This window comes from Ranitomeya variabilis, chromosome 4 (assembly GCF_051348905.1).
Source record: "Ranitomeya variabilis isolate aRanVar5 chromosome 4, aRanVar5.hap1, whole genome shotgun sequence".
NCBI lineage: Eukaryota > Metazoa > Chordata > Amphibia > Anura > Dendrobatidae > Ranitomeya > Ranitomeya variabilis.
In genome coordinates this window covers 289,040,734-289,065,136 of record NC_135235.1, presented here as the reverse complement: position 1 = coordinate 289,065,136, position 24,403 = coordinate 289,040,734, and the positions used below count along the sequence as shown (strand labels likewise).

General features: G+C 45.5%; 1 protein-coding gene across 3 annotated transcripts; it reads left to right on the top strand.

The window, feature by feature from the left end:
• AURKAIP1 (aurora kinase A interacting protein 1) lies at positions 1-11,875 on the top strand. 3 transcript variants are annotated; one of them, XM_077250138.1, is made up of 4 exons: positions 1-170; positions 2,258-2,347; positions 4,629-5,065; positions 11,712-11,875. In XM_077250138.1, the coding sequence occupies exons 2-4, from the start codon at positions 2,296-2,298 to the stop codon at positions 11,808-11,810; spliced, it is 588 nt and encodes a 195-aa protein (XP_077106253.1). In that variant the 5' UTR covers positions 1-170; positions 2,258-2,295; the 3' UTR covers positions 11,811-11,875. The 3 variants fall into 3 exon arrangements, with proteins under 3 accessions (XP_077106253.1, XP_077106255.1, XP_077106256.1); XM_077250140.1 differs by having other exon boundaries at positions 139-179; XM_077250141.1 differs by lacking the exon at positions 1-170 and adding an exon at positions 215-238.
• Positions 11,876-24,403: the final 12,528 nt, after the last annotated feature.

Below are 24,403 nucleotides of genomic sequence, written 5' to 3'. Positions count from 1 at the left end.
GGACTTATCTCATGTAGGGGAATATTCCGAAGACAGTTCCTCCCTGTGACCACTAGAGGGAGCGCCTCACACGCGGAACCTTCCTCTACGGCTCAGATGGGGGAGGAGTGTTTTCTTAGGACGCACACAGGAAGCCCGTGGGTACGGTGAGAAAGAAGATCCGAGGTCAGGTGCGTATGGTGCGTTATACGGAGCGGTATACCGTTATATGTGACCAGAGCTCTATATTGGGGTGTCGGTATGTGTCTCCTCCTTGGTATTAGTGACCTCTGGAGACGCATCGTACTGCGCATGTGCGTCTGCAGTCTGGGCACAGCATGGAGCCTGTGTGGTGTGTGCTGCTCCCAGCAGGCCGGGGTATGGGCTGTATATAGTGGGGGGGGGACATATATATATATATATATATATATATATATATATATATATATATATAATGGAGAACGAGGATAATAAAGAAGAGAGACAATATAAAAAAAATCTCAATTTATTTAAAATGGGTCTGAGCAGAGATCCCGGCACGTCCAGCCTCGTCTGCTATCAGTGAGGTTATTAATGGTTGTCTCTCTGAGGAAGGGTCTGAATGACCTTGGGCAAATCATCAAGATCTGCTGCTGGCAGCTCCTGTGTAGTCACCGACCATTGACGTCCCAGATGTGCTCAATGGGAGACAAGACCGGAGACGCTGCAGCCATGGGAGCACCTTTAGGCCACACAGGTTGGTCCTGCGGCTCGTGGGACACTTTAGAGAAATGGCCGCACTGCTGGTTGCACTATAGATCTATTCTGGCCTGAATGTGAAATTAGACAGTGTCTACACCAACCATGAGAAGGCGTCTGCATGACATCGGGCTACGAGCCACATGCCAACCTACAGGCGTCCATTGCCCTCACGGCACCGCTTTCAAAGGCTCTTATGGTGCAGAACCAGATGACAATGGAGGGTTATCCTCATCAGCGATGAGTCCCGCTTCTGTCTTGGGCACTGTGATAGTCGGAGATTGGTCTGGAGACCACGTGGGCAACGCCATGAATAGCCCTTCATGAGGGAACGTCACATCCTGTGAGGTGGCATAATATACGATAGCCAGACCAGTCGTCATTTATGGTGCACTAGCAGTTCGGTGTTTACATTGATTCGATGGTGGATCCATTGTTGCGGCCATTTCTCCGTTGTCCCAGGAGCCACTTTCCAACACAACGACGACAGGCCGCATGTTGCTGTTGCTACTGTGAGTAGCCTGCGTGGCCTAAATGTGCTACCATGACTGCAGCGTCTCCAGACTTGTCTCCCATCGATCACATCTGGGATGTCATTGGTCGGTGATCACACAGAAGCTGCCAGCAGCGGATCTTGATGATTTGACCTAGAGCATTCAGCGAGACAGAACTTTCCTCAGACGACCATTAATAACGTCAGTGATAGCAGAGGAGGCTGTAAGTGCCGGGATTTCTGCATGCTCCAGACTGAATATATCAAGATGTTTTGAACATTTTCTTTTATTGGCAGATCAGTAACATTTTTATCCATCCTGTGATTTCTATAATTCTACGACTTTTCCTTCTTGGTGCTGCAATTTCAATATCGAGGAGCGTATATTTGGGAAGCCGCCTGATTTTTAGTTTGGGCCAGAACACCCGCATTAGGTCCGTACTCACAACATCAATGTTGGACTGTTAAAAAAAAAAAAAAAATGGCCTGAATTTTGTCACAGATTCACTGTGGACTTTTCCCACCTTATTTACATCTCACGTTGACATATCCTTAAGGACGTTTGCACTCGGCACCAAGACTGTCCTACAATCCTCAGTGAAATCTGCTTTTGGTACCTGACAATTCCGGTGCTGATTCCGGCGCAGATTTCTCTGATTGTTCGCTAATGAATAAAATCTGCTGTAAATATCCAAGGAGCATCTACAAAAAGACCGGGCATGCCACAATCCACGTCAGATTATTCTTATACTGGATGTAATAAATAGTTAATCCCATTCCATTCCATTGCACTGTATGTAATTGTGCCAAATTCTGCAACAAATACGTACTGTGTGAACACGCTCTAAACTGCCATTAAATCATTAGCACTTCTGGTACTGGAGGCTAAAAGAATAAAAATGATAAATGGGTGTTTTGGACGACCATCCTTTTAAAATAATGTGGAAAGAGTCTTTCACGATGGCAGATTACTGTGTGCTCAGAATGCAGGACGGTGGTCTGTACGTTAGGAGCTGGTTTGTAACCTGGATCACTTTTGTCTTTCAGACCCCCACGGACCTCCGTAACTTATTCTCCATCTCAGCATGTGGCTGACACGACTGACTTCTCACCTTAACATAGCCACAAGGATTGCAGGTAAGGAAAATGGCAACTTCTAGACCCCAAATTCTGCAAGTCTAAAGGCCTCCCCCCATACACGTTAAATTATGCCTGTGAGTTTCAGCCGACCATCTAATGTGTATGCCGGCCTCACCACTGTCCCCCCAGACACATTCTATTCTGAATTATCAAGGGTAAATGAAATCTAAATACCAGTGTGAACAGAACCTTGTGCCTAGATTGTTGCCATTAAGGTCTCATTCAGACGTCCCTTTTTCACATACGGTTTTATTTATGATGTTTCCTGATAGAACACGTACCTATTATAATCTACGGGGCTGTTCACATGTCCATGGTTTTTTTGTGGACCGATTGCCCAAAAAAAAGTAGATGTCTGTTTTTGATCTGAGTTATGTCTCGAACTTACCAATGCAAGTCTACGGATCTGCTAGAAAAATGGTCATTGCACGGATGTCATCCGGAAGATGTCTGTAACCTCAGGGCAAGAATGGAAGTTTTTTTATTTTTATTTTTTTTACATACTAGAAAAAGCAGATGGTAAATATGGGCACATGGACCAAAAATAGAAGAAAATCCGATCTAGCACACAAGTGAAAAGGGTTCGGGTTTTTTCCCTATGCAAATAAAATAGACGTTAGAATGAAACCTTTAGGCTATGTGCACACGTTCAGGATTTTTAGCGTTTTTTTCATCCTTTTTCCTCTGAAAAAACGCTGAAAAAAAGCTTACGTAAGCATCCCATCATTTTTAATGCATTCCGCATTTTTTGAGCACATGTTGCTTTTTTTTCCGCGGCGGAATCGCATTCTGGAAAAAAATGCAGCATGTTCATTCTTTGTGCGGAATCGCGGCTATTCCACACACATAGGAATGCATTGATCCGCTTACTTCCCGCATGGGGCTATGCCCACCATGCGCAAAGTAACCGGATCATTGGTTCCCAAGGTGGAGGAGAGGAGACTCTCCTCCAGGCCCTGGGAACCATATACCTGTAAAAAAAAAAAATTAAAATTAAAAATCGTGATATTCTCACCTTCCGGCGTCCCTCGCAGCCTTCCCGCTCCTCGCGATGCTCCCATTCCCAGTAATGCCTCGCGGCAATGATCTGTGATGACGTAGCGGTCCCGCGAGATGCCCGCGGTCCCGCGAGAGGAGTTACTGGGAACAGGAGCAACGCGAGGAGCGGGAAGGCTGCGGGGGCCGATTTTTTATTATTTTTAACATTATATCTTTTTACGATTGATGCTGCATAGGCAGCATCAATAGTAAAAAGTTGGTCACACTTGTCAAACACTATCTTTGACAAGTGTGACCAACCTGTCAATCAGTTTTCCAAGAGATGCTACAGATCGCTTGGAAAACGCTAGCATTCTGCAAGCTAATTACGGTTGGAAAACGCTAGTGTTTAGCGGGAAATGCATGCCAATTCTGCATGCGTATTTCCCGCGGCAGGGAGTTGCAGAATTGCCGCGGAAATTTCCGCGGAAATTCTGCAACGTGTGCACATACCCTTAGGGCATTTTTTTTTATCATTTTTTTTTATTATTCTTTTCATCTGTGAATGCCAAGATCTGTAACTTTTTTATTTTTGGTTTTTATTGCAGGATAAGTTGTATATGTTTTTAATGACGCAAAGTTGGGGTACATTAGGCCACTTTTTTAGACTCCCAGCCATCTTCTCCTTTTACTCTGTGCATGTGAAAAGGTTAACGCTAAGCCCAGCTGTTGTAGTGGGCTGCTGGACGTATAATATAACCGCCATCAGTAAATGACAGCGTGGGCAAATCATGGCACTACGATAGTACAACCGCTCACAGGAACTACCCGCTCAGTGCTACCTACTGTAAAAAGCCACATGGCGGGCGGGTGGGCTCCTTTTTGGAGAGATTTAAAAGATCGTCCTGGCGGCCTATCCTCAGTTGATAGTTCCTAAGCGATATACTATAAGTCCATAATTCATGATGGGCCTTTTGTCTGTCTCACATATCAAGATGGCGACGTGCAGACTGAGCGTGGGACTCCTGACCCCGACTCATCAGCCTTAGGGTGCATTCACACATCCATGCAAATCAGTCCAATACTGGGCCGCAGCGCATGGACTGGACACGGGTCTCCCAATTTGAGGGTGACGGCCTCATATATCGGGTCGGAAGATCCACGGTCAGTCTGTGCATTGCGGTCTGATCTTGGACATCTGACTGTTCCTTTGTCGCCATATATGAGGCTGGTAAGTTGGGGTCAGACGTCTCGTTAGGGACAAGTGTTCCTGGTGTATAACTTCTGTCCTGTCCTCCAGGATGTCTGGTTCCCCGGTGTTCAGCTACAAGTCACAGGACACTGTCCACATGTTATAGCACACAGCACGCTCAGAGGCAGAGGATCCCTCCCCCTACATGGTGCACCCTAGAGCCCGAACTGGACGATGTACTGGTCCCCCGCAGGCTGTCCATCAGCCCTCTAGAGAGCTTATTTTCCTCCCGGTACACTCTCCCCAAGCCTCTCGCCTCCATCGCCCAGGAGGAGCCGGAAGAACACAACAGAAGCTACGATTGCCCCTCTCATCAGGACTCTGACCACACGGGGGAAGATGGCGGCGACCAGGGTGTTATGCAGTGTAAGAACGTCCTGAAGATCCGACGGAGGAAGATCAACAAACACAAGTACAAGAAGCTGCAAAAGCGCATTAAGTTTCTCCGGAAGAAAGTTTTGGATAAACGCAAAGTGAGGAAACAGGTAAGAAACTCTGGAAACATTTATGAATCATCACTTTATAGTGTTTGTACCAAGATGGGAAGTTGTCCCCTATACTCAGGTTGGGTGATCGCTGGGGATCTGACCACTGGGACCCCTACCAAGCCCAAGATTGAGGCCCCGAAGAGCCTCTGAATAAGGCAGCGATGGGCGGTCTCTGCAGTCCCATAGAGAAGATGTGAATCCTCCACCTCCGTTCATTTCAGCCTGAGCTTTTCAGAGCCCCATTCTCTGCTCCGTTTGGGGTCCCAGTGATCGAATCCCCGAATAAATAGGGGGTGTCTTCCAAACTTGGATCAAACCCATTAACTTTCTCCCATTGTTAAGATCACTGTTTGCTGTCATTGTACAGGAATATTCTTCTATAAGGAGTATGAAAGCGTGCCCAATACTTGTGGGGGGTCGCAGCGTGCTACGAGAGCTGAGCGGCACGTTTACCTCCAGTGATAATTGCAGCCCATTATTAGGAGAGGAGACAGAGTTCGGCTGCTGGATGTATCTGAGACAGGCCCGCATGTACGGACAGCTCAATAAGTCTAATGTAATGCTTTGTTTCTCCTTCGGGGGCGCTGCAGGATAATATAGCTTTTAATGTCAGGTTCTTCTGAAGATCACGGCTGATCCCACAAGTCAACTCAAGAACACACTTTTTCTTGCACTTTTTTACCACTGGTCTAATATGGGTGAAATGTCTGAACACGGGTGTAAATGTACTCGCTACTGGGTGATCTGCATATTACACAGTACACAGCGCAGTGCCATTATCCCTTGTATTATGCACCGCAGCTGTTGCAGAACCTCTGTAAGAGGAAGAAATATCAGTCTGATTTAGTGATAGACATTAAGCAGCTTCCTTTCAAAGCAGTTCTGAAGCAGCTGTGGTAGATATTTGCTATCAGTCTCTTTGATCACTAAAATGTTTATTATGAAGGTTTTTCAAGCCTCAAATCAGGCTCTAAATTCTTCTGTTTTAGGATTTCAGCTCTGAAGCCAGTAGAATTCTAAATGCAACACTTTAGTATAATACAGGATGTAACTCAGGATCAGTAATGTAATGTATGTACACAGTGACTGCACCAGCAGAATAGTGAGTGCAGCTCTGGGGTATAATACAGGATGTAACTCAGGATCAGTAATGTAAGTACCGTATATACTCGAGTATAAGCCGAGATTTTCAGCCCAAATTTTTGGGCTGAAAGTGCCCCTCTCGGCTTATACTCGAGTCATGATCGGTGGTGGGGTCGGCGGGTGAGCACTGTCAGTGTCATATACTTACCTAGTCCCGGCGATCCTGACGCTCCCCCTGCCTGTCACACTGTCTTCGGTGCCGCAGCCTCTTCCCCTGAGCGGTCACTTGGGACCGCTCATTAGAGAAATGAATAGGCGGCTCCACCTCCCATAGGGGCGGAGCCGCCTATTCATTTCTCTAATGAAGCGGTGCCGGTGACCGCTCAGGGGAAGAGGCTGCGGCACCGAAGACCAGCTGTCCGGGGGAAGGAGCGGGACGCCGGGAGCAGGTAAGTATCGCATATTCACCTGTCCTCGTTCCACACGCCGGGCGCTGTCTCCATCTTCCCGGCGTCTCTCTCTCCACACTGACTGTTCAGGCAGAGGGCGCGATGACGCATATAGTGTGCGCGCCGCCCTCTGCCTGATCAGTCAGTGCAGAGAGACGCCGGGAAGATGGCGCCGAGGAGCTGCAAGCAAGACAGGTGAGTATGTTTTTTTTTTTTTTTTATTGCAGCAGCAGCAGCAGCTATGGGGCAATAATGGACGGTGCAGAGCACTATATGGCACAGCTATGGGGCAATGGTGCAGAGCACTATATGGCACAGCTATGGGGCAACGGTGCAGAGCACTATATGGCACAGCTATGGGGCAACAGTGCAGAGCACTATATGGCACAGCTATGGGGAAATAATGGACGGTGCAGAGCACTATATGGCACAGCTATGGGGCAATAATGGTGCAGAGCACTATATGGCACAGCTATGGGGAAATAATGGACGGTGCAGAGCACTATATGGCACAGCTATGGGGCAACGGTGCAGAGCACTATATGGCACAGCTATGGGCAATGGTGCAGAGCACTATATGGCACAGCTATGGGGCAACGGTGCAGAGCACTATATGGCACAACTATGGGGCAATGGTGCAGAGCACTATATGGCACAGCTATGGGGCAACGGTGCAGAGCACTATATGGCACAGCTATCTATGGGGCAATGGTGCAGAGCATTATATGGCACAGCTATCTATGGGGCAACGGTGCAGAGCACTATATGGCACAGCTATGGGGCAACGGTGCAGAGCACTATATATATGGCACAGCTATGGGGCAACGGTGCAGAGCACTATATATATGGCACAGCTATGGGGCAACGGTGCAGAGCACTATATGGCACAGCTATGGGGCAACGGTGCAGAGCACTATATGGCACAGCTATGGGGAAATGGTGCAGAGCACTATATGGCACAGCTATGGGGCAATAATGGACGGTGCAGAGCACTATATGGCACAGCTATGGGGAAATAATGGACGGTGCAGAGCACTATATGGCACAGCTATGGGGCAATAATGGTGCAGAGCACTATATGGCACAGCTATGGGGAAATAATGGACGGTGCAGAGCACTATATGGCACAGCTATGGGGCAACGGTGCAGAGCACTATATGGCACAGCTATGGGGCAACGGTGCAGAGCACTATATGGCACAGCTATGGGGCAATGGTGCAGAGCACTATATGGCACAGCTATGGGGCAACGGTGCAGAGCACTATATGGCACAGCTATCTATGGGGCAATGGTGCAGAGCATTATATGGCACAGCTATCTATGGGGCAACGGTGCAGAGCACTATATGGCACAGCTATGGGGCAACGGTGCAGAGCACTATATATATGGCACAGCTATGGGGCAACGGTGCAGAGCACTATATATATGGCACAGCTATGGGGCAACGGTGCAGAGCACTATATGGCACAGCTTTGGGGCAACGGTGCAGAGCACTATATGGCACAGCTATGGGGAAATGGTGCAGAGCACTATATGGCACAGCTATGGGGCAATAATGGACGGTGCAGAGCACTATATGGCACAGCTATGGGGCAACGGTGCAGAGCACTATATGGCACAGCTATCTATGGGGCAATGGTGCAGAGCACTATATGGCACAGCTCTGGGGCAACGGTGCAGAGCACTATATGGCACAGCTATCTATGGGGCAATGGTGCAGAGCACTATATGGCACAGCTATCTATGGGGCAATGGTGCAGAGCACTATATGGCACAGCTATGGGGCAATGGTGCAGAGCACTATATGGCACAGCTATGGGGCAATGGTGCAGAGCACTATATGGCACAGCTATGGGGCAATGGTGCAGAGCACTATATGGCACAGCTATGGGGCAATAATGGACGGTGCAGAGCACTATATGGTACAGCTATGGGGCAATAATGAACGGTGCAGAGCACTATATGGCACAGCTATGGGGCAATAATGGACGGTGCAGAGCACCATATGGCACAGCTATGGGGCAACGGTGCAGAGCATTATATATATGGCACAGCTATGGGGCAACGGTGCAGAGCATTATATATATGGCACAGCTATGGGGCAACGGTGCAGAGCATTGTATATATGGCACAGCTTTATGTGGAGCATCTATGGGGCCATAATGAACGGTGCAGAGCATTATATGTGGCACAGCTTTATGTGGAGCATCTATGGGGCCATAATGAACGGTATGGAGTATCTATTTTTAATTTTGAAATTCACCGGTAGCTGCTGCATTTTCCACCCTAGGCTTATACTCGAGTCAATAAGTTTTCCCAGTTTTTTGTGGCAAAATTAGGGGGGTCGGCTTATACTCGGGTCGGCTTATACTCGAGTATATACGGTATGTACACAGTGACTGCACCAGCAGAATAGTGAGTGCAGCTCTGGGCTATAATACAGGATGTAACTCAGGATCAGTAATGTAATGTATGTACACTGTGACTGCACCACCAGAATAGTGAGTGCAGCTCTTGAGTATAATACAGGATGTAACTCGGGATCAGTAATGTAATGTATGTACACAGTGACTGCACCAGCAGAATAGTGAGTGCAGCTCTGGGGTATAATACAGGATGTAACTCAGGATCAGTAATGTATGTATACAGTGACTGCACCAGCAGAATAGTGAGTGCAGCTCTGGGGTATAATACAGGATGTAACTCACGATCAGTAATGTATGTACACAGTGACTGCACCAGCAGAATAGTGAGTGCAGCTCTGGGGTATAATACAGGATGTAACTCGGGATCAGTAATGTAATGTATGTACACAGTGACTGCACCAGCAGAATAGTGAGTGCAGCTCTGGGGTATAATACAGGATGTAACTCAGGATCAGTAATGTAATGTATGTACACAGTGACTGCACCAGCAGAATAGTGCGTGCAGCTCTGGGGTATAATACAGGATGTAACTCAGGATCAGTAATGTAATGTATGTACACAGTGACTGCACCAGCAGAATAGTGAGTGCAGCTCTGGAGTATAATACAGGATGTAACTCGGGATCAGTAATGTAATGTATGTACACAGTGACTGCACCAGCAGAATAGTGAGTGCAGCTCTGGGGTATAATACAGGATGTAACTCAGGATCAGTAATGTATGTATACAGTGACTGCACCAGCAGAATAGTGAGTGCAGCTCTGGGGTATAATACAGGATGTAACTCAGGATCAGTAATGTAATGTATGTACACAGTGACTGCACCAGCAGAATAGTGAGTGCAGCTCTGGGGTATAATACAGGATGTAACTCGGGATCAGTAATGTAATGTATGTACACAGTGACTGCACCAGCAGAATAGTGAGTGCAGCTCTGGAGTATAATACAGGATGTAACTCGGGATCAGTAATGTAATGTACCGTATGTACACTTGTGACTGCACCAGCAGAATAGTAAGTGCAGCTCTGGAGTATAATACAGGATGTAACTCAGGATCAGTAATGTAATGTATGTACACAGTGACTGCACCAGCAGAATAGTGAGTGCAGCTCTGGGGTATAATACAGGATGTAACTCAGGATCAGTAATGTAATGTATGTACACAGTGACTGCACCAGCAGAATAGTGAGTGCAGCTCTGGAGTATAATACAGGATGTAACTCGGGATCAGTAATGTAATGTATGTACACAGTGACTGCACCAGCAGAATAGTGAGTGCAGCTCTGGGGTATAATACAGGATGTAACTCAGGATCAGTAATGTATGTATACAGTGACTGCACCAGCAGAATAGTGAGTGCAGCTCTGGGGTATAATACAGGATGTAACTCACGATCAGTAATGTATGTATACAGTGACTGCACCAGCAGAATAGTGAGTGCAGCTCTGGGGTATAATACAGGATGTAACTCAGGATCAGTAATGTAATGTATGTACACAGTGACTGCACCAGCAGAATAGTGAGTGCAGCTCTGGGGTATAATACAGGATGTAACTCAGGATCAGTAATGTAATGTATGTACACAGTGACTGCACCAGCAGAATAGTGAGTGCAGCTCTGGGGTATAATACAGGATGTAACTCGGGATCAGTAATGTAATGTATGTACACAGTGACTGCACCAGCAGAATAGTGAGTGCAGCTCTGGAGTATAATACAGGATGTAACTCGGGATCAGTAATGTAATGTATGTACATAGTGACTGCACCAGCAGAATAGTGAGTGCGGCTCTGGGGTATAATACAGGATGTAACTCAGGATCAGTAATGTAATGTATGTACACAGTGACTGCACCAGCAGAATAGTTAGTGCAGCTCTGGGGTATAATACAGGATGTAACTCAGGATCAGTATGTATGTACACAGTGACTGCACCAGCAGAATAGTGAGTGCAGCTCTGGGGTATAATACAGGATGTAACTCAGGATCAGTAATGTAATGTATGTACACAGTGACTGCACCAGCAGAATAGTGAGTGCAGCTCTGGGGTATAATACAGGATGTAACTCAGGATCAGTAATGTATGTACACAGTGACTGCACCAGCAGAATAGTTAGTGCAGCTCTGGGGTATAATACAGGATGTAAGTCAGGATCAGTAATGTATGTACACAGTGACTGCACCAGCAGAATAGTGAGTGCAGCTCTGGAGTATAATACAGGATGTAACTCAGGATCAGTAATGTAATGTATGTACACAGTGACTGCACCAGCAGAATAGTGAGTGCAGCTCTGGGGTATAATACAGGATGTAACTCAGGATCAATAATGTAATGTGTGTACACAGTGACTGCACCAGCAGAATAGTGAGTGCAGCTCTGGGGTATAATACAGGATGTAACTCAGGATCCGTAATGTAATGTATGTACACAGTGACTGCACCAGCAGAATAGTGAGTACAGCTCTGGAGTATAATACAGGATGTGACTGCACCAGATGCATTTTCTTATTTACACAAGCACAGCAGAACTGTATCTCCCGTCATCTGTCTATTTGCAATGATGAATCTACACTTTAATCCTATTTTATGAAGCAAGTTGTATTTTCCTGTGTGCGGCCTCATCATACTATCACAGCATATATTCTTCTTACATTTTCTCTCACATTTTCATCTCTTTTCCTTCAACAGAAAAAATTTGAAAATGATCTGACTAGAATCTGGAGAAAAGCCGGACTGAAAAAGGCCCCGGAGGGGTGGATCACGCCAAAAATATTTGTGAAATATTAATGCCTGGAGAATTGTGCTTTTAGTATAAAATGTATTGTATAGTAATAAATAAGTTCTTTACACAACGGATGAGCATGTGGGGAGTTTTTCTTATTTATCAGTTAGGGGTGGAATTATAGTGGTGTGAAGCTCCTCCTAACGTTTCCGCACAGGATTATTCCCCCTCCCTTTTTGGAAGTTCATTGAACAGCAAGGTGGTTTGCTGCTGATGGGAATAGAGAGAGAAAAAAATCTATAAATCTTCAGCATAGCGAGTGTGATCGACCCAAGTGTGACCTGAGCGTAAGTGTGAACGGCGGTAAGCGTGACTTGTGATTCAGTGACTTAGGGTTCAGGGAGTTTCCAAGGGAGGAATTGCTGAATTGCTGTCTGTATTTTATTGATACTTTGCATTTATTTTTTATTTAACGTTTCTGTGTGGTGCAATCCCCATTAGGAAATGTGCTCCACTATTGTTAATGCCATCCAGTGCACATCTTGCCACATGTATGCAATCCTTGATCAGCCGGTCGAGGGTGCATACTGCTGTGCGAGATGTGAGCACGTTGTGCATTTGGAAGCCCAGATTCTGAATCTATGTGCAGCTGGAAACACTGAGATCCATTGACAACATGGAAAGGAGTCTTCTTCTCACTGAGCAGACGCTCAATGGGATAGATGAGGGGGGATGGTAGGATGGAGCTGCAGGACAGTGGAGCAGCAAGCTGGGTGACAGTTAGAAGGCCAGGTAGACGGGAGAGTGCCAGGGAGGCTAGTCCTGATCTGGCACACCCCAATAAGTTTGCTAAGTTGGCAGATGAGGGGGGTGCCAGTACAGGGGTAGCACTGCTGCAGCCAGGCATGTCCTCTGAAAGCCGGAGGAGTGACTGCTCCAGTAAGGAGGGAAATAGGAGAGCAGGGCAGGCCAGACAGGTGCTGGTAGTGGGGGACTCAATTATTAGGGGAACAGATAGGGCAATCTGTCACAAAGACAGGGATCGTCGGACGGTGTGCTGCCTACCTGGCGCTCGAGTCCGACACATCGCTGATCGGGTGGACAGATTACTGGGAGGGGCTGGTGAGGACCCAGCGGTCATGGTGCACATTGGCACAAATGACAAAGTTAGAGGTAGGTGGAAGGTCCTTAAAGTTGATTTCAGGGAATTAGGCTGCAAGCTGAAAGCAAGGACCTCCAACGTGGTATTTTCCGAAATACTGCCTGTACCACGTGCCACGCCAGAGAGGCAACGGGAGATTAGGGAGGTTAATAAGTGGCTCAAGAATTGGTGTAGGAAGGAGGGGTTTGGGTTCCTGCAGAACTGGGCCGACTTCTCAGTTGGCTACAGGCTGTACGCTAGGGACGGGCTGCACCTCAATGGGGAAGGTGCAGCTGTGCTGGGGGAGAAAATGGCTAGAAGGTTGGAGGAGTGTTTAAACTAGGGATTGGGGGGGAGGGTATTCATTTTATAGGAGGGGAAGATAGTGCAGATAGAGACCTGGGCACAAATAAGGAAGTTGGGGGTGGCGGTGGCATGGGGGGTGGGGTATGAACAGTTAATAATTTAAGAAAGAATAGAGGTACAGAGAGGAACATCAAGTGCATGTATACTAATGCCAGAAGCCTCGCCAACAAAATGGAGGAATTAGAACTAATGTTGTTGAAGCATAATTATGACATGGTGGGGATATCTGAAACCTGGCTGGATGAGAGCCATGACTGGGCTGTTAACTTGCAGGGCTATAGCCTGTTCAGAAATGACCGTACAGATAAGCGAGGGGGTGGGGTGTGTCTCTATGTAAAATCGACCTTAAAACCCATCCTGCGTGATAATATAGGTGAATCTAATGAAAATGTAGAGTCCCTGTGGGTGGAGATAAGGGGAGGGGGGAAAATAATAAATTACTGATAGGGGTTTGTTAGAAGTCTCCAAAAATAATGGAAGCAACGGAGAATATCCTCGTAAAGCAAATAGATGAAGCTGCGACTCAAGGAGAAGTCATTATTATGGGGGACTTCAACTACCCTGAAATAGATTGGGGAACAGAAACCTGCAGTTCCAGCAAAGGTAATCGGTTTTTGACAACTATGAGAGACAATTACCTTTCACAACTGGTTCAGGACCCAACAAGAAGGGGGGCACTGCTAGACCTAATATTAACCAACAGGCCAGACCGCATAGCAAATATAAGGGTTGGGGGTCACTTGGGGAATAGTGATCACAAAATAATAAGTTTTCATGTATCCTTTAATAAGATGGATAGTAGAGGGGTGACAAGGACACTAAACTTCAGGAGGGCAAATTTCCAATGGATGAGAGAAGATCTTGGTGCAATTAACTGGGACGATATCCTGAGACACAAAAATACACAAAGAAAATGGGAGACGTTTATTAGCATCCTGCATAGGACCTGTGCACAGTATATACCGTATGGGGATAAACATACTGGAAATAGGAGGAAACCAATATGGCTAAATAGAGCTGTAAGGGGCGCAATAAGGGACAAAAAGAAAGCATTTAGAGAATTAAAGGAAGTGGGTAGTGAGGAGGCATTAAATAAATACAGAAAATTAAATAAATCCTGTAAAAAGCAAATCAAGGCAGCGAAGATTGAGACAGAGAGACTCATTGCCAGAGAGAGTAAAAATAATCCCAAAATATTCTTTAACTACATAAATAGTAAGAAACTAAAAAATGATAGTGTTGGCCCCTTTAAAAATAGTCTGGGTGAAATGGTGGATGAGGAAAAAGCCAATATGCTAAATGACTTTTTTTCATCAGTATTTACAAAAGAAAATCCCATGGCAAACAATATGATCAGTGATAACAAAAATTCCCCATTAAATGTCACCTGCTTAACCCAGCAGGAAGTACGGCGGCGTCTAAAAATCACTAAAATTGACAAATCTCCGGGCCCGGATGGGATACCCCCCCGAGTACTGCAGGAATTAAGTACAGTCATTGATAGACCGTTATTTTTAATCTTTAAAGAGTCCATAATAACAGGGTCTGTACCACAGGACTGGCGTATAGCAAATGTGGTGCCAATATTCAAAAAGGGGACAAAAACTGAACTCGGTAATTATAGGCCAGTAAGCTTAACCTCTACTGTGGGTAAAATCCTGGAGGGCATTCTAAGGGATGCTATACTGGAGTATCTGAAGAGGAATAACCTCATGACCCAATATCAGCACGGGTTTACTAGGGACCGTTCATGTCAGACAAATCTGATCAATTTCTATGAAGAGGTAAGTTCCGGACTGGACCAAGGGAACCCAGTGGATGTAGTGTATATGGACTTTTCAAAAGCTTTTGATACGGTGCCACACAAAAGGTTGTTACATAAAATGAGAATAATGGGGATAGGGGAAAATATGTGTAAGTGGATTGAGAGCTGGCTCAGGGATAGGAAACAAAGGGTGGTTATTAATGGAGCACACTCGGACTGGGTCGTGGTTAGCAGTGGGGTACCACAGGGGTCAGTATTGGGCCCTCTTTTTAACATATTTATTAATGACCTTGTAGGGGGTATACAGAGTAGAATTTCAATATTTGCAGATGACACTAAACTCTGCAGGGTAATCAATACAGGGGAGGACAATTTTATATTACAGGATGATTTATGTAAACTAGAAGCTTGGGCTGATAAATGGCAAATGAGCTTTAATGGGGATAAATGTAAGGTTATGCACTTGGGTAGAAGTAATAAGATGTATAACTATGTGCTTAATTCTAAAACTCTGGGCAAAACCGTCAATGAAAAAGGCCTGGGAGTATGGGTGGACGACAAACTCACATTTAGTGGCCAGTGTCAGGCAGCTGCTACAAAGGCAAATAAAATAATGGGATGCATTAGAAGAGGCATAAATGCACGAGGAGAACATAATTTTACCTCTATATAAGTCACTAGTGCGACCACACTTAGAATACTGTGCACAGTTCTGGTCTCCGGTGTATAAGAAAGACATAGCTGAACTGGAGCAGGTGCAGAGAAGAGCGACCAAGGTTATTAGAGGACTGGGGGGTCCACAATACCAAGATAGGTTATTACACTTGGAGCTATTTAGTTTGGATAAACGAAGGCTTAGGGGAGATCTTATTTTAATGTATAAATATATGAGGGGACAGTACAAAGACCTTTCTGATGATCTTTTTAATCATAGACCTGAGACAGGGACAAGGGGGCATCCTCTACGTCTGGAGGAAAGAAGGTTTAAGTATAATAACAGATACGGATTCTTTACTGTAAGAGCAGTGAGACTATGGAACTCTCTGCCGTATGATGTTGTAATGAGTGATTCATTACTTAAATTTAAGAGGGGACTGGATGCCTTTCTGGAAAAGTATAATGTTACAGGGTATATACACTAGATTCCTTGATAGGGCATTGATCCAGGGAACTAGTCTGATTGCCGTATGTGGAGTCGGGAAGGAATTTTTTCCCCAATGTGGAGCTTGCTCTTTGCCACATGTTTTTTTTTTTCTTCCTGTGGATCAACATGTTAGGGCATGTTATGTTAGGCTATGGGTTGAACTAGATGAACTTAGTCTTCATTCAACCTTAATAACTATGTTACTATTATATTATTATAGCGCCATTTATTCCATGGCATATACATGTGAGGAGGGGTATGCATAATAAAAGACAAATATAGTAATCATGAACAATACAATTCACCGACTGGTACAGGAGGAGAGAGGACCCTGCCCGCGATGGCTCACAATCTACAAGGGATGGGTGAGGATACAGTAGGTGAGGATAGAGCTGGTTGTGCAGTGGCATGGTGGAATGATAAAACTGAAAGGGAGAAGATACAGATTACGGTAGATATTCTTAAAAAACGTTTTCACAGTGAGGGTGATCAATGAGTGGAACAGGCTGCCACGAGAGGTGGGGAGTTCTCCTTCAATGGAAGTCTTCAGAGGCTGGACAGACATCTGTCTGAGATGGTTGAGTGAGTCCTTCATTAAGCAGGAGGGTTAGACACGATGAACACCTGGAGGTCCCTTCCAACTGTAATATTCTATGAATAGCAGGGTGATAGGTGGATTACACTGTGTTCCACATTATTATGCACAAAGAGTTTAGGAGTGATAAAGATAGAATTTTTTTGTTTGTCATTTAAACTCGATCACTTACGGCAACACTGGGTTCGGCCTCATTCATTCCCTATAGGATTTGCGGCACTTGCCTTGATCTGGCAAAAAGCATACCTCCCAACTTTTGAAGAAGGGAAAGAGGTATAAAGTTTGCGGCGCGCGTAGTGCGCCACGGCAAATTTTAGGCCACGCCTCTGACCACACCCATTTCACAACTAGTCACACCCATATCCACGTCCCAAGCACAGCCATTTAGCACTGCTGATCACACTGTTTTATATACAATAATTATAAACCAAAAAATATGGCCACACAGTGCTCCATACTGTATAATGTCCACACATGATGCTCCATAGTGTATAATGGCCACACATGATGCTCCATACTGTATAATGGCCACACATGATGCTCAATACTGTATAATGGCCACACATGATGCTCCATAGTGTATAATGGCCACACATGATGCTCCATAATGTATAATGGCCACACAGTGCTCCATACTGTATAATGGCCACACATAGTGCTCCATACTGTATAACGGCCACACACAGTTCTCCATACTGTATAATGATCCCACATGATGCTCAATACTGTATAATGGCCACACATGATGCTCCATACTGTATAACGGCCACACATGATGCTCAATAATGTATAATGGCCACACACAGTTCTCCATACTGTATAATGATCCCACATGATGCTCAATACTGTATAATGACCCCCCCCCTCCTGTATGCATGGCTCATCTCCCTCCCATCCCATATACATGGCTCATATCCCCCCTCCTGTATGCATGGCTCATATCCCCCCCCCCCCCCCGAATGCATGGCTCATATTCCCCCCTGAATGCATGGCTCATATTCCCCCCCTGAATGCATGGCTCATATTCCCCCCCCCCCCTGAATGCATGGCTCATATTCCCCCCTGAATGCATGGCTCATATTCCCCCTCCTGTATGCATGGCTCATATTCCCCCCCCTGTATGCATGGCTCATATTCCCCCTCTGAATGCATGGCTCATATTCCCCCTCCTGTTTGCATGGCTCATATTCCCCCCCTGAATGCGTGGCTCATATTTCCACCCCTGAATGCATGGCTCATATTCCCCCCCTGAATGCGTGGCTCAAATTCCCACCCCTGAATGCATGGCTCATATTCCCCCCCCCCCCCTGGAGGCATGGCTCATATTCCCCCCCCCCCCTGAAGGCATGGCTCATATTCCCCCCCCCCTGAATGCATGGCTCATATTCCCCCCCCCCTGAATGCATGGCTCATATTCCCCCCCCCCCTGAATGCATGGCTTATCTCTCCACCCCGCCGCTCCTGCTCCTGCTCCCATCTTGCACGGCGCGCCGGCTTATGTCCTCCTTCATCCCCCCGTTCCTCATACTTACCTGTTCCTCACCGCGCGGCCGCTCCGACATCCCTCTCGCTCTGTCCCGACTCCCGGCGCAGCACCTTCTTCCTGCGTGAGCGGTCAGTTGATACCGCTCATTAAGGTAATGAATATGCGCATAGTCATGACCTTAATGAGCGGTACCACGTGACCGCTCATTCAGGACGAGCTGTGTACGCCGAGACCAGGCATCGCTGGAGCAAGGTGAGTATCGTCTTCAAGGAGGGTGGGTGGGAGGCGGGCGGGCGGCCGGGGGGAGGGCGCGGGGGGTTGGTCGGTCGGGAGGTGACCCAGGAAAAAAAACAAAAAAAAAAACAACAAACCTTGCTCAGGTGCCGCCCCCTGCATAGTCCCCGCCCTAGGCACGTGCCCTCAAGTGCCTAGTGGCAAATACGGCCCTGGTGCCGTGCAATGCTCAATGGTCCAGATGGATGGAGTGGAGGATGGCTGGTTGATGGACACCCCATGAAAACACGGCTAAGGCGCCAGCAAGGAGGAGATGGAGAAATGTTTTGGGCTGCAATCATGGGGAGAGAGATTGTCGGCCCCTTTATGATCCCTGAAGGGGTAAAGATGAACTCCATAATCTATGTGGAGTTTCTAAAACAACACTTCCTGCCATGGTTCAAGAGGAAGAACCGTGCTTTCCGCAGCAAGATCATTTTCATGCATGATAATGCACCGTCTCATGCTGCAAAAAACACATCTGCATCTCTGGCTGCTATGGGCATAAAAGAGGACAAACTTATGGTGTGGCCACCATCTTCCCCTGACCTCAACCCCATTGAGAACGTCTGGAGCATCATCAAAAGGAGTGTCTATGATGGCGGGAGGCAGTTCACATCGAAGCAACAGCTCTGGGAGGGTATTCTGTCCACATGCAAAACAATTGAAGCAGAAACCATCCAAAAACTGACAAATTCAATGGACGAGAGAGTTCAGAAGCTTCTTTCGAACAAGGGGTCCTATGTGCAAATGTAACATCACCTAGAATAAAGTTTTCACTTGAAAACTGTTTAATTTCATTTTGTAATAAGCTGATAATGCTGATAACTTCACAATTGACCATTTTTTTGTTCAAAATAAAAAGAAAAGGTTGAAAACTCTGCTGTGCATAATAATTTGGAACATGCATTCTGAGTGTTTATTTTTTTTAAAAAAGATACTGTTTTCATAGGCAATTTGTTCCAAAACATTGCAATTATACTAGAATAGTAGATGACTGGAAATAACAATGACTGCATTCAGATAGGTAATTTAGAGAAAATATGAGGAAATATTATTTGCATAATAATTTGGAACACAGTGTAGTCAGGCAGCAGAGTTTAGAATAGTTTGGAGGGTTGCACGAGTGATAGAAGGGAGGCCACAGAGCAGGAGGTTGCAGTAGTTGAGGCAGGAGATGATGAGGGTATGCACTAGTGTTTTTGCAGATTTGTGATTAAGGAATGTACGGATCCGGGAGATGTTTTTGAATTGAAGTCGGCAGGAGGTGGAAGGGGCTTGGATATGTGGTTTGAAGGAGACATCAGAGTCCAGGGTTATCCCGAGGCAGCGAGCTTGTGGGGCTGAGGAGAGTGGGCAGCCATTTACTTTAATAGATAGGTCTGTTGGAAGAGTTGAGTGAGATGGGGGAAAGATGATGAATTCTGTTTTGTCCATGTTGTTTCAGAAATCTAGGGGAGAAGAAGGATGAAATAGCGGACAGACATTGAGGGATTCTGGTTAGTAGGGTGGTGATATCTGGTCCAGAGATGTAGATCTGTGTGTCATCAGCATTGAGATGATACTGAAAGCCATGAGATTCTATGAGCTGTCCCAGGCCAAAGGTGTAAATGGAGAAGAGCAGGGGTCCTGGAACTGAATCTTGGGGGACACTGACAGATAGGCGGCGAGATGAGGAGGGGGGTGTGAGTGGGAGAGGCTGAATGTCCTGTCTGTTAGGTATTAATCCCCTCTTCTAGCCCCCTGGGGTCTCTACTTTAGCTAATAAAGGACGGACCAGCAGTTTCTCGGAGAGGTGGTTGGGGGTTGCCTATTGAAGGTACTTGGATGTTTGTAGAATATATACTACATGAAATTTCCAGGCCAGGACCCATTTTAACCATTTCTTAAAGGGGTCCCACATCGCAGGTGAGCGGTATCCATGACCTGTGTGGGATCCTCACGTCACTGGCACCACTTACATCCAATGTAGAAAGGAATAAAATCTCACATGAGATGCAGAAGTGAGCAGCACTGGATTCACACATCCATTGTACTAGTCCATGTGCTGGCCATTCATTTATTTTTTAAAGGGACATCCTACGGACCTTAAGAGTTTCAATGATTCATGCACACATACATTTTAAATGGAACCTGCTGTCTCCAAATACACTATTTACCTGCAGATCTAGTGGTAATCTGTAGGTAAATAGCAGTTGTATCATGTTCAGCTCCTTTACTGGAGCCACAGCTAAAGCAAGAAAAGAAAGTTATATGTTTCCTGGGGCCCCTCGCTGCCAGTTATTCGAGCGGTGCAGAGTGCTGTAAAAGTCAGCGCTCTCTACACAGTGTTATCATCCCTGCACCTTGATTGACACAAACAGGCAACAATGCAAGTCTATGAGAACCATAGCAAAGCCAGAACGAGGCTTGTATTGAAAAGTGACCTCCGACGCGCTCCCGCAGACACTGGAGCCTACAGGCAGGTCACTTTTTGAAAGGGGGTGACCCTAGAAAAGAATGAAGGGGACGACAGGTGAATATGAGACGAGGCAGGGGACTTACATGTAAAGCACCACTCCGGCGGTGCAAGTAAAAAAAACACTGGCGTGGTGCTTTAAGAACGCATACAGCACTTGAAACGCGTTAATGATCAACTCTTTCACTAATCTATGTATTTTAAGTGTGTGACATAAAGTACCCATTTGGATCAAGCTGGACAACCCCACCTCTTTCTTTTCAATTGATTTTATGCCCTTCTGAAATTTCTCGCACAAATTTTCCAATGTAAAAATGCAAAAAAAAAAGTAGAGTTTTTTTATTTTGCATAAAATTTGTGAACTCTATGCGCCATTTTGAAGGATCTAGTGCAAAATAACAACAAATACCACAAGACAAAAGAAGGAAAAAGATGAAAAAAACTCAAATGATGAATCGAGCCATTTATCTATTGTGAAATATGAAGTTTCTTCTGGTCACTGAGCTTCCATCCCATCCAGGATATTTGACACTTTGGCACCTATCTGCTGTCATAGGTCTCGGAGTGTAGAAATCTTGTTGCATGTTTCTTCTTTCAGGTCCTAAATTCTGCTAAATAGTACAGTTTTCCTCTTTGCCAAGATTCAGAGTTCACAAGTTTATGGAAATACATAAACAGGAAAAAAAAAAACATTTCTCCGACTTCCAAAAGTTCATGTTGACGCTCGGGGCGTCTCTGCACAGTAGATATGGTAGTTGCTGACATATGTAATGTAGTCCGTGATCATTATTAGTCATTACACATCTGTATCCCCGCACCACTCCCCTGATTCCTGCAGATGGCGCTATAAGTATACATTTATGTGTCTGGGTTGCACAAAATGTACATTTTTTTTGCAAAAAAATAAATCTGACAGTCACAAGCCGTTCAGAGCGGGACTGACAACTGACGCACGATGGCAGAGGGATAGTGCAAATTAGGTTTTACAAGAGCGGTAACATAACGTATCGTCTTATGTCTGCAACAGGTCACTGCCAAGAGGAAATGACTGGTGCTCTTAGTAATGTTGGACCGGATTAATCTAGACTGTCTGGGTTCTGGTAGTAGTGAGCATATATCCCTACTGGGCTCTTTGGCGGAGACATGAAAGTTTCTTCTTACAATGAAAAGTTATGCAATTTTACAATATACTTTTGTATAACGTTTTTTTTTTCACGATCTCTGCAGGTGCAAGGCTTGTCCCGTATACTTGTGTACATCACAGGACCGAGAGATTTTCCTCCACTATATGGAATTCGTAAAAGCTGCTATTGTATGACAGCAAGCAGAGATCTTGAAATGCATGGAGTATTGATAGAGACTTGGAATGGACTTACTAAAACGCAAAAAGCGCCAATTTTTGTTGCATTTTTGCTACCTTTTTCTCATCTAGATGCAGACTTATTTAGTATTTATCTTTCTTAAAAGGCGGTGTGACTCGTGGCTCCATAGTTGGGTTAAAAAAAAAAGGTGGCTCTAAGTGAACCAGCCAGGAGGTAGTGTAAAATTAGGCTAAAGAGGCACCAAAATTATCCTGTATGAGTCACTGTGATAAATTTAGGGGGGGGGGGGGGTAACTTGCTGATCATTGTGGGTCTGACTGCAGGGACACCCAAAATTGGGTTCTGCAGCCTCATCTTGAGTGAAGCAGAGGGGTGCACACTCGACCTCAGGTCATTAATTGTCTGTTGGACGGCCAGAGAACATCGAGTACAGCGCTCTGCTATTTCTAGGCGTCCCATAGACAAGGAGGTCGAGCGTGTGCACCCCCGCTCCAACCAGGATGGGGCTGCACAACCCAATTCCCTACCCTGCTGGTGTTACAGTGCTCAAAATCCCCAATAATCAGTCATTTATTTATTTATTTATTTATTTATTTATTTTTACAATCTAAGCATAGGGACAAGTTATGCTACTGCATGTTTGTTAAATCCGGAAATGTTGCAGCTTTCCATCTAAATATACGTATAAAGGTTATATGTGAAATGTAGAGTCATAATTAGATCCAATTTACTGAGAAAGGCTTATTAATACTGTTGCTACGGGAAAGTGTAGGAGTTTCTCATAGCAACCAATCAGAGTGCTCCTTTTAGTTACAAAAGAGCCTCTGAAAAATAAGAGATGAAATCTGATTGGTTGCTATGGGAAACTGTTCTTGTTCGGCCTTGTACTATTTTATTACATTTATAGACCTTATATTATTTTTAATAATTTTCCTTCCTTGTTAGTCGCTCCCAATACTCATCAAGGGATTATTAGATTGAGACTTAAACTAATTTGAGAGATGTTTCGGACCCCTGGGTGACAACCAAGATGACTGACATTGCTCCCATATTTTAAGCAGGCTATCTAACTCTATGATATATAATCCTTCCATTTTTGTGCATCCTGAGATACCTTTTCTACAGAAGGGGTTGAGAAAGTGGCGCGATGAGCTGTAATGGAGGCCATATTAGTGATCCGCAGACCCAATATCTGACCCGTGGGTAGAGCAGGACACATCATATACTTATTAGAGATGTCTTATTTATTTTCTTCTAAGATGCAAATACCCTTTAAGCAGATTTGTGAACTTCGTATCCACCTCTGTATATATTTTATCTCGCCTTTCCCATGAATGGCGCAGGATGACGTGACCTCCACAGTCACACATATCACAGATATATAACCTCCGGCAGCCTTCTGGAAGGACCCTCTATTTTTCGGGGGTTCTGTTGCTTGCAGAGCAGTTTTCCTTTAAGCCCCCTCCTAAATTAGGTAGTCAGAGCCAGTAACAACAACTGGTCAGGAAGCGCTGACTTTCTACATGGGTATTTTTCGTAATTGAATTCACATGATTGTGTTACTCAACCCTGCATTTACTCCTCACCAGCGCGGCCTTGATGTATGAGCCAGAAGCAGACTGCTGCTATCTAATACACAAGTTTCCATTTATTCGCTGGGGTCCATGCACAGAAAAGAGGCGATACTGTACCACCCTGTGACATATTACAGAGAACATGTCCCTAAGCATGCCGTATTACAGTGGCCTTTTCCCAGGCACCATAAAATAATACACCCAATTCCTTTGCGTGTAATATGGATCCATAGCCACAACCTGTGCACCACAATGCAGTGTCCACACATACAGCTTTGACTGATTGTTAGGCCGGTTTCACATCATATATGGACCACGATGTCCGGACCGGCCCAGTGTCTCCTGACCCGAACTGAAAAGCGGCATGTTTCCTATAACTATGCAAGATACAAAGATTCCCATAGAATGGTAGAGTTGGAAGGGACCTCCAGGGTCATGGTGTCCAGCCCCCTGCTCAATGCAGGATTCTCTCAACCATCTCAGACAGATATCTGCCCAACCTCTGTTTGAAGACTTCCATTGAAGGAGAACTCA